The sequence below is a fragment of the Dysidea avara genome, chromosome 1 (genome assembly GCF_963678975.1).
Source record: "Dysidea avara chromosome 1, odDysAvar1.4, whole genome shotgun sequence".
Lineage (NCBI taxonomy): Eukaryota > Metazoa > Porifera > Demospongiae > Dictyoceratida > Dysideidae > Dysidea > Dysidea avara.
In genome coordinates this window covers 33,508,977-33,519,553 of record NC_089272.1, presented here as the reverse complement: position 1 = coordinate 33,519,553, position 10,577 = coordinate 33,508,977, and the positions used below count along the sequence as shown (strand labels likewise).

The 10,577-nt window shown below is 39.1% G+C and overlaps 3 protein-coding genes across 4 annotated transcripts in view; 1 reads left to right on the top strand and 2 right to left on the bottom strand.

The window, feature by feature from the left end:
• The window catches only part of LOC136262536 (uncharacterized), a 39,959-nt gene that overhangs the window by 27,489 nt on the left and 1,893 nt on the right, over positions 1-10,577 (bottom strand). For both annotated transcript variants that reach the window (XM_066056851.1, XM_066056843.1), the window contains exon 3: positions 415-579. In XM_066056851.1, the coding sequence (XP_065912923.1) occupies positions 415-579 (165 nt within the window). The remainder of the gene's footprint in view (positions 1-414; positions 580-10,577) is intronic.
• On the top strand, positions 2,765-5,501 carry LOC136262549 (ATP-dependent DNA helicase Q1-like). The gene is made up of 3 exons (XM_066056864.1): positions 2,765-3,236; positions 3,286-3,568; positions 3,617-5,501. Exons 1-3 carry the CDS (start codon positions 3,026-3,028, stop codon positions 4,443-4,445), a joined length of 1,323 nt encoding a protein of 440 aa, XP_065912936.1. The 5' UTR covers positions 2,765-3,025; the 3' UTR covers positions 4,446-5,501.
• Positions 4,459-9,097, bottom strand: LOC136262517 (uncharacterized). Its single transcript, XM_066056819.1, has 7 exons — positions 7,840-9,097; positions 7,325-7,760; positions 7,145-7,276; positions 6,048-6,724; positions 5,894-5,996; positions 5,535-5,840; positions 4,459-5,489 (listed from the first exon to the last, which is right to left on the bottom strand). Exons 2-7 carry the CDS (start codon positions 7,538-7,540, stop codon positions 4,521-4,523), a joined length of 2,403 nt encoding a protein of 800 aa, XP_065912891.1. The 5' UTR covers positions 7,541-7,760; positions 7,840-9,097; the 3' UTR covers positions 4,459-4,520.

Sequence of the window (10,577 nt, the reverse complement as noted above, 5' to 3'; positions counted from 1 at the left end):
ACTACAGCAGTCACGTGAGTGTTTTATTAGGGTAAGTTATTGTTCTAAAGTATCTCAATTTTTAATAATTCCAATATTACATTAGGAATGTTTTATGGGTGCTTCTAAACAACTTCTCTTATTATGCTGCAAGTAAAACTTAAACAAGTTACCCAAAAAGCCTAATCATTCCTAAATTACTCCTGACTCTTAATTCCTGCTTCTTTTGATCACCTATTATTCCAGAAATTGATAACAGCCTGTCCAGCACTTTAATATGCTAAAATCTAACAAAATCTATGCACACATTATAAGCAAAATTGGTATGGAAATTGTTAATCAGATGATGTAGAAACTTTGTGTTAATGTTTTTTTTCCTATCAGCATTTGTGCCAAGTTTACAAAGTCTGGTACGTTTAGCTACAACGGACTTACCAGCAGTAGTAGAAGTTGAGACATTTTCTGTTTGTACAGTAGTTGTACTGATCACATATAATCCAGTACTAATCTTATCAGTCATAGGCAAGTGACTCAATGTAGTAGTGGTATCACCATTAATGTTTGTACTCTTAGAAACTCCAGTACTAGAAGTACTTGCAACTAATATGAAAAATAACAAAATCTTGTGTTATCTTAAGCATGGTAGCGTTTAATAGTAGGAAGCACAATTTAAAAAAAGTAATTAAAAATCTAAACATATAAATAAAAATCTGAAACAAACAAATATAATAAAATCTGAAACATAAATACTGTATCATGTTCTGCTCAGTAAATGTCTAACCAACTGATTTCGTGCCCATAATATACGATTATCAAGATACAGTCTAGCAGTTTCAGCTTGATTGGTTGTTTCATGGGCAAAAATCTCAAGAGTATATAATTATATGAATTATATAATTATATGAATTATATGGATGGTAGGTCAACATATAAATAATACTATGTTTTAACAGAAATCAGCACAAAATAAGAGCAAAGTAACAAGATTTTTTGAGCAACTGTTAAAGACATTGTAGGTCAGTGTAAAACTGACTGCTACATACAGCTGCTTTGTAGTATCTTATTTGAATATTGGTTTGGCTTATAATTTTTGTGTCATTTTTAACAGTGCAACCTAGATTGTTAGATTATATTTAGGTTTTACAAGTGTAAGGAAAAATCAAGAGTCTTACAAGATCATTACAATAAGCAGTGCATGCATAAACAAAAGAGATAATCATAAATTGACTTCAGCCATGCTGGGATTTTGTTAAATATGTACCACTCTGCGTGGGAAGTTCAAAGGCACCGCCAGTGCCATAATTTGTAACTTATTATAACTTATAATGCACTGGTTGTGGTTTTGTAGACCACAATGAGTCCATTATAAGTTATAATGCACCGACCACAGTGCAATATACAGATATTGCACTGGCTGCGGTTTTGTGCAGCATAGCACAAGTGCCGGTGGCGAAGACCACTACGACACCTCACCTAATAGGTGGAAAGACACTTCACAGATCACTCGAATTCTTCTATAGCCTGACATGTAAAGGTCGATTGTGGGCCATGACGTCACCAATACGTATAATGTTTACAAGCAGCCAATGGCGATCGAAAAAGCCAACGCGGGTGGCCACAACTCTAGTCTACATATATATAAACGTACTTATACACCTTACTAGTCTGGTGCCATCTTAGCCCAGATTAAACTGTAGTCCACTTCGACAATGACTCAATAAAACAAATATATTCTAAATAATACTAACCTTTATGTTCGATTGTGGTAACCAGTTTTGTCATGCCACCAGATTCGAGTTTAGCCAGTGTGAATAGTAAGAATCATACTAGTATCGTTTAGTAGTTAGGTTTTGTTTACTTAAACCGTCTATTTAACTGCTTTTTTTCACTCGAGAGAATCACTATGGCGATTAGTCTGGTGCTTAGTCTATATGGGACGCTGAGCACTACATGATGAGAGTCGAACAGCGAATGCAGGTTAGTGATATAACTCATAGCGTACTAGCTTTCAATATCTCAGGTGACTGCAGTACTGCAAGGGGAACGTCATCGCAACGTCCGGCTTGGTTACCCACAATCGATGTTAGAAACCTGGCCTTTATAAGTGTTACAGCTGTCTTGTGAGACTCTCCCCACCTATTAGGTGAGTGGTACATAACAGTTATACAACGTGCACTCGTGCTCTGCCTGTATAAACGCACTTGCCTTCGGGCCTAACGGCCCTCAGGCTCGTGCGTTTATATCAGGCAGAGCACTCGTGGCCGTTGTATAACTATATAATATACTGTGGGCTGAATTAGCGATTAAATTAGCACTACAAATAATGATCTTGTTTGTTAAATAACATGTTATTGGAATAATCTCTATACTATGTGACTTATAAAATTCTCGATTTTTCCATACACTAACTTGTCTGCCAACTTTTTAAACCAAGCATGCATCCACAAGGCCAGTTGTGGGTATGTGTCTGGTTTACTGAAATTGTTTTCATAACAATGTGTGTCTGTGTGTGTCTGTGTGGTGGTGTGTCTGTGTCCGTGTGAATTACTGTAACACTTGTGAAACCTTGCCAAGCATCGATTGGCCTGGTATTCAAACATTTCCGGGATCGATGCCCAATTATGCTTCCTTGAGCAAGAAACTTTATTCACATTGCTTCATTCTACCCAGCTGTTTAATGGGGACCTGGTGGCTTGGGGAAGCAGCCCACCCAGCTGTAACATCAATGGATATCTGGTGTTAAATGGGGAAGCAAATTCCCATCCTTGTCTTGCTTAACTAGTCTCGCGTTGCCAGACCCTAATTCTCCGCACGGCGCTTATCGATTGGAAATTATAAGCGCCTGCTCCGAAGGGTCTGGTGACTCTACAATAGACTATCCGTGTTCAGACTTCACCAGCGGCATGGTTGGTGTTGATTGGTTGTGGGTCCACACTGAAGAGGCGTTAATGGAGACTATGTGTCGTCATCGAATTGTAAGGGCTGCTTTCAACGTAGATTTGGCGCGCAATCCAGTGAGTAACACGCTTCGAGACACGCCGTTGCAATGACCGCCAGTACAGAAGCTACCGCCACTGTTAATGAGAGTATGATAGACGATGTTGCTCATCAGATGGGGATAAACAGACTTAAGCCAAAACAGATGGAAGCTATTACAGCGTTTTTATCTGGAAGGGATGTGTTCGTAGCTTTGCCAACTGGATATGGTAAATCTATCATCTTTGCTTTGCTTCCTGCAATCTTTAATAGAATAAAAGGTAAGATCTTTGGTGTATAAATAATGGTGAAAGTGGTTATCTTGGCTAGGTTGCAATAGCAGCCTGGCTGTTTGTATAAGTCCTTTAACATCACTTGAGGTGGACCTAACAGTCAAGCTACAGAGCAGGGGGATTAATGCTGCATATGTTGGTGAGCAGCAAATAGATTGGCAGGAGACCAAGAGAGTGTTAGAGGGAAATATTGAAATAGTTTTTATTAGTCCTGAAAGCATTATTCACAATAAGGCTTTTAGGAATATGCTGCGCAGTGAAGCATACAAAGAAAGAATGGTTGCTTTAATCGTTGATGAGGCACATTGTGTAAAGACTTGGTGAGTTTACCATTTCGTTTTCTGTCATCTACATAACTGTCCTTGTAGGGGTGATAAATTCCGAACAGATTTTTCTAAACTTGGAGAGTTACGTAGCTTGATTGCGGTGAATGTTATGGCTTTGACTGCAACAGCCACATTGGATACCCTGAAGGTAGTTAAGGAACGCCTGTCTCTTCATGACCCTGCAGTTATTGGATTGTCCCCTAATGTTCCTAACATATTGTATTCAACTGCAAAGCTCCCTAAGCTGGAAGATTTCTGTCGCCGTTTGTCCACTGTATTGATGAGACATCGTGTGTCATACCCAAAGACAATTATTTTTTGTCGGAGTTACAGTGATTGTGGTGACATTTATCGTACATTAGAAATAATGATGGGGTCAAGTTTCACCGAGCCTATTGGCTATCCAAAGGGATTACATCGCTTTAGACTTGTTGACATGTTCACTAGAGCTTCCAAAAGGAAGATGAAGCAGAAAGTACTGGAATCATTCGTTTCTATGACCAGTAGATTAAGAGTGGTTATTGCGACTACAGCTTTCAGCTTGGGAATAGACTGTCCTAATATAAGAAAAGTAATTCACTATGGTACTCCAGGCACTATTGAGGAATACGTTCAAGAGACTGGCCGTGCTGGTAGAGATGGAGAACCAGCCAAAGCTTGTTTGTTTTATGGGAATCCGCCAAAAGATGTAACACCAGAGATGAGATCATACGGCACTAATGCTTCACAATGCCGCAGAAATCTTTTGTTCAAGAGGTTTTTGTTTTACAACGTAGACACCGTTGGAGAGATCTCACCAAAATGTCAGTGCTGTGACAACTGTGCAAAGAATTGTGATTGTATAGACTGTGTGCATCGTTATCAATCATAACAATTTATAGTCATACAGTAATATACTTTGAGTAAAATTTGATTGAGTAAAAAAAAAAATTACAAACAATATAATTTAATAATATTTCTTGACACTTTCAATTTTATCTTGTAGCCATTTATGAATCTTATCATCGTTAAAACCTTGCATGTGTCCTTGTGTCAGAGCAAAACTCTTGTGTGCCCTGTTTGGCTTGTTTGAGAACACATCCTTTTCCTCGAGAATTGCTAAGATCAAGTTAAAATCCTGTGTATATGGCTTGCGTTTGTGATTATCACTGTCTTTAACAGTACACGTCTCCTTTTCAAATTGTTGGCACACCTTGCTCACCACACCAACAGTCTTAGCCGCCCGCTGAATAGTATCAGTTTTATTGTTGGGTCCAAGATTACACAAAGTTCCTTTTAGTCTATTATTCAGGTGCTCCAAATATAAATCTCCTGAAATATTGCATCCCTGCCTTCCGTGCGTATTAATAAACCTTCCCCACTTCAATTGAGCTGCTAACCTGGGAGACAAGGTGTGTGTCTGATAAAGCAGTTTAACAGCCTCAATAGAGTAGTTGCGACATCCTCCACTCTTAAAGACTAACAGAAGAAACTTCCAGTATACAAAGACTTTATCCCCATCACCTTCCTTAATTGCATCACTAAATCCCAACCACAAGAGTCCCAGTGTTAAGACATCAGTTCCGTAAATGTGAACGCCATCAACTGGTACAGGTTGTTGTCTGGTTCCACGACGTCTTGATCTACCCGGCTGCTGTGTTTGAGATGGCTGTGTATTGGGCAAATCAATCTGAAGAAAGCTATCAACTATCGATGCGGCTAAACCAAAGACAGACTCATACTCGGTAGATGATAAAAGGGTTTTTGCAGCAGCCACAATGTGTGCTTCTAAAACCACTCCCAAGAAGTCTTCACAAGCATTGAGGTTGTCTTTGGGATCTGAAGGGACGTTTGTTCTGTTTATTGTGTTTTTGAGCTGGTAGAGAGTTCCTATTTCAGTCGATGACTGCTTCGAATATAGCCACTTCCATATCACCTACATAAAATTATACAAGTCTTACAAAAGTGTTCACAACTTTACCTTTACGAGCAATTGCTTGGTATGCCAATCTTCAACAGATGGAACCAATCCTTCTAATCGATCTAGTTCATCTTCGGAATGGTGCCGTACAGCTTTGGCAGTACGCTGACGGGCTACTGTCAGTTGATCACCTGTGCACGCAATCTGATGAAAGTTGTATCCTCTGTGTACTAACTCTTCTCCCTCATCAATCAAGTGTGTAGTAACTTCATACGACTTAGCAGGGACGTATTTGTGTAACTGGTCCAATATTTCAGCCATCTCGTCAACTCTGTTTTCATTCTGATCAATTATGCCAAGTGGTACCTGAACGATATGGACAATAAACACCCTGTAACAGTAAACTGGGATGAACGTACTACGGTGGATTTCATTGACATCTCGTTGCTGTATGCACTAGGTAAGTGCCACTGAACATCTCTCTTCTGGGATGAAAATTGTTCCAAACGCTGCACAAGCACCCTAGTGATTCAAGCAACATAAACATTTTTTGTAACATACAAAGACGCAAACCTTGAAACAAGTACTTTAAAGTGCTCCTTTATACCAGAAAAATCACTGTAATTTGGCAAAATGTCCTCTGGTGTCACACTAACTTGTTCCGGCTTAGAGTTAGAAAACGATGAAAAGTCAATTCGGTCTTTGGAAGCATACATGTGGACACAGTGCAAAGATTTAGTTTGGTGGTCAACTCGTTGATATCTGGGTCGAAAGTTTTTATCCACATTGTCAATGACTATTTTAAACCCAGACCAATGAGACTGGTTTCCCGGATTAAGAGTGGGAGTACAAGTGATATCGTTTGCAGGGACATCTCGAAGAGTATAGTTTGTCACCATCTGTTGATCGACACTGTTTTCCGCAGCAGTAGGATACACTTCCTCGGTTTGTCGAGGAGAGGTACAGTCTTCATCTGAAAGCCTGATTGGACTGTGCGGTGGTGGTATAAAGGAAGCCTCCAGCTCACTCATTGATGTCTCTTGTACAGTGTATGACCTATCAATTGGTGAACCCATGACTGATGATTCACTATCATCTGTGGGCACATCATCGTCACTGCTCGATGTTGATGAGCTGCTGTTTATTGGGTTGCTATCAATCACAAAATCCTCGTCTTGGGCAGGAGATTCGAATTGATCCATGTCAATCTCATCACCAGCTATTAAAATGTCATGGTGTACTGGCTGCTCCTGAATGATAATGAATAACAAAGAGTACGATGTGTCCTTAAACACATAGTTGTTATAAGGAGCTCACACAAAAAAATTAGCAATGTGGTAAACTTAAGTTATTTAATCAAGGAAACCGACCAGTCTCACATGACCTAACCATTTTCTTCTTTTGGAAAGTAGTTCATTACCAACATTCATTCTCAAGATCCTGGTTGTGGTCGAGATTAATTCTATGCGTGAGTATTAAATTGAAGAGACAGATTTCAAACTTTCAATGAAAAACAGGAACGCTATGATTTTGTAATTTTTACATTGATTGTAGTAACAGAGTATAAAAAATATCCCGGCCACAACTGGGATCTTGAGAACAAGTGTGGGTACTCAAACCGAACCAAATAAAAAAAAAGAATGGTCTGGCCCTTAACAATACATACTTACCTCGATAAACCTCTTCAAATCTTCTGCCCAAAATAAAACATCTGCGTCATGGTCCTCTGATAGCCGATTGACAAGTGCAATTGTTCTCTTGTGAGAAAGACATACCATTAGTGGCTGCAAGCTCTTGTAAACCTATGTATGAAGTCGTTACCACAAAATTGATTAAAAGTACCTGTGTACCTGTTTGCCAGCACCATGGGCATACAACATAACTGACACTGCTCGTTGGATGAGAGCCATGTGTGGTGATCTATTCTTCAGAATAATTCCAATAATAAAGCACAAAACTGCTTTGCTAGAAGATGGCAATATTAACTGGAGCAAGCCAACCAATGTAGGTAGCCTTCGCTCAAACTCTAACCACACTGTCTCCCAGCTGAACTGCTTCACTGACATCTCGTAAGAGTGAATCGGCCTTCTTACTGCAAATATCTGCCAGCTCACTGCAGACCTTTCTTCCAAAGGAATCACGGAAGCATTTAGCTGTAGTGCTTGAATTGACTAAGAGACCAGCAAGTTTCTTGTATCTTTTAAACGTCAGCTTTCTAATATAGCTCTTACGCAGAGGGTCTGTTATCTTGTAGCGACGTGGTCCAGATTGATAATCTATCACTACCTGCAGTACATAATATCAGTATCATTAATGCATTTAACAAACTATTTATCAAAATCTATTGAACTAAACTGTAACTTACAGAGAGATCAATTTGTGAACTTGATTGATGGTTAGGCTGACCAGGATTGGTGGCACTAGAAGTTTGTTGAGGTGGAATTACACTTGGTCTCTTTTGTCGCTCAAGCATTGATGGATTGCTGCTTGTAGAAGCTACAATAGGCCTCTTGTGTCCTATTGTCACTTGTGTTGATTGAGGAAGTATAGTCAAGCGGTTTAGCTTGTCCAAAACCTTCTGTGTTTTCGTTTGCAAAGCCCTCTCTAACTTATCAATCGACTTGACTTCATCAACGCAGCGATGGCATAGGTACGCATCACGATTGCTAGTTTCTTGGTAGGAAGAAAATGGACGCTTGGCACATTGTAGACTCAGTCTTTCAAGTACAACCTTGTACTCGGCACAGCTGACATTGTAAAGCTTTCTTCGCTTGCTTTTGGATGTACTGTCCGTCACAAGCGACAGACAAAGGCAGCAACGCTCCATCCTTTGATTCTGGGACTGGATTGCGCGCCAAATCTACGTTGAAAGCAGCCCTTACAATTCGATGACGACACATAGTCTCCATTAACGCCTCTTCAGTGTGGACCCACAACCAATCAACACCAACCATGCCGCTGGTGAAGTCTGAACACGGATAGTCTATTGTAGAGTCACCAGACCCTTCGGAGCAGGCGCTTATAATTTCCAATCGATAAGCGCCGTGCGGAGAATTAGGGTCTGGCAACGCGAGACTATTGCTTAACAGGGTTTGATTGTCATGAAACTTCGGATTCCACAGCTTGTCTCGACCTTAATGGTCCTCCTTACTAGTCCTACCCCAGGAGTATTTGCCTGCACAAGACTCAAGTGCTTGAGTGGTGCACAAGTATCCCAGTGCAGGTTCACTGGGTGGCAACAGCTGTCAGTTTTATTCCAACTACCTAGTGATATAACTCCCAAGGCTATTCATCATAAAAGGTTGAAACTTTGGCTGTCCACTACTATGTTATTGCAGATAATAAAATTCAAGGAATGTGTAAAAACAACCTGAGTAAGGAAAATTTATGAAAAGTCTATTGGCTGCTTGCTACAGTAACTGTGTAGCCCTTTAATATGCAGTATATTGTTAGCAGTACACTGCACATAATTATGTTTATTAACTCCTGATTAGCCTTTGGTGCAACATTTTAGAAGCAAGCCATGTAGGCGGCACATGTATTGACTAGCAGATTACCAAAAATTTCAACGTTTGAAATACTCATCGTTTAAATTTCATATTTTCATCACTTTATGAAAATTAATGATAAAAATTTATTATGGCAAATTTAAAATACAGTAGTAGAAATAGCTAGCGAAATAGAATGCCGTGAGATAGCTGCACATTTGCACCTGCGATATTGACTCACACCACTAAAGTGATTGTGCCTAGCACCAGCAACGAGCTTGGCCTCAAGCTCAGGGAAGCTCCTCACAACTAACTAGTGCTGAAGACCTACCATACATGAGTTATCAATTGACAAAATTAATATCAATAGCCACTATAGTGGCTTATGCAGATATACCGTATAGTGGGAAATTTTTGAGGGATGAAACTTGATTATATTTTCACAAAGCTATCATCACTCGCGAAATTCGCGAAAGTTTCATCCCTCGAAAATTTACTGCTATACAGTATACAGTACCATTCAAACACAACGTCGTCTTGCAAGAGTGCGAGCAATAAAAAACTCTCTAATTAAAGGGCATGGCACCCATTTCACTAGCAAGTATCCATCCCACTTTGCTTGGGAAGAATACTCATGAGCAAAATGGGTGCCATGCCATTTAATTAGCAAGTTTTTTAATCATTCGCACTCTCACAAGACAATGTTATGTTTGAGCAGTGCCGTATGGTGCATGCATTTTGTAAAGTTTTATATGGCTTTGATGGGTAAAGTAATTAGAAGCAGTATCCTTCAATTTAAAGACCAGTATCACATAGCTATGTAATGAAATACGTACAGTAACTATTGACTATCCTTAATACTACACATGGTGACCCACATTTCTACCCATTAGTTTAATGATTCACTTTAAAAGTACCTCCAATAATATTACTTTTTGATGTAAAATGGAAAAAGAAGCATCTACAAGGAAGCATGTATGACCATGAAATATTTATGTTGTCTGCATTATACTAAGTCAGTGACTACAGAATCCATAATTATATCAAACCTGAATGATAAACAATTGTCAAAGTGTCTCTCTAATAAACCAACCAAGAACGTCTTCTGTAATACACTTCAAGTATCAACAGAGTTGTATATTATAACTATTCAATCCTTTAATAGCAACAACTAATTTCATACAAGTGGAAGGAATTTTGTAGCCTCATTAAAATGTAAGAAACTAGGGAGATCATCAACCTGTACTTTAGCTAGCAATAACCATCATGACTAAAGTAGAGATTAATTTTACCTATTAGGTAATAATCTCACTTATAGACTACTTCCATTATTTCTTAATGTGAAGATCTCTACCAGGTAACATAATTCCTAAATTCTATTTTCACTTTTCTGTCTACTACGTAACATTATGACTAAGACTATAAATGTAAATGTCTATAATTTTTGTGCAAGTAAGTTAATGCCTCTCTTCATTCTACGTAGTTTCGTTGAATGACTTCATTTTATCCATACTAAAGCCAGACTCAAATGAATTCTGGATCCTAAATGAAGGCCAGGGGTGCTGTCTTATTTTAAGGGCAGATATGAAATAACAATGCCTTGACAGGTAGAGCA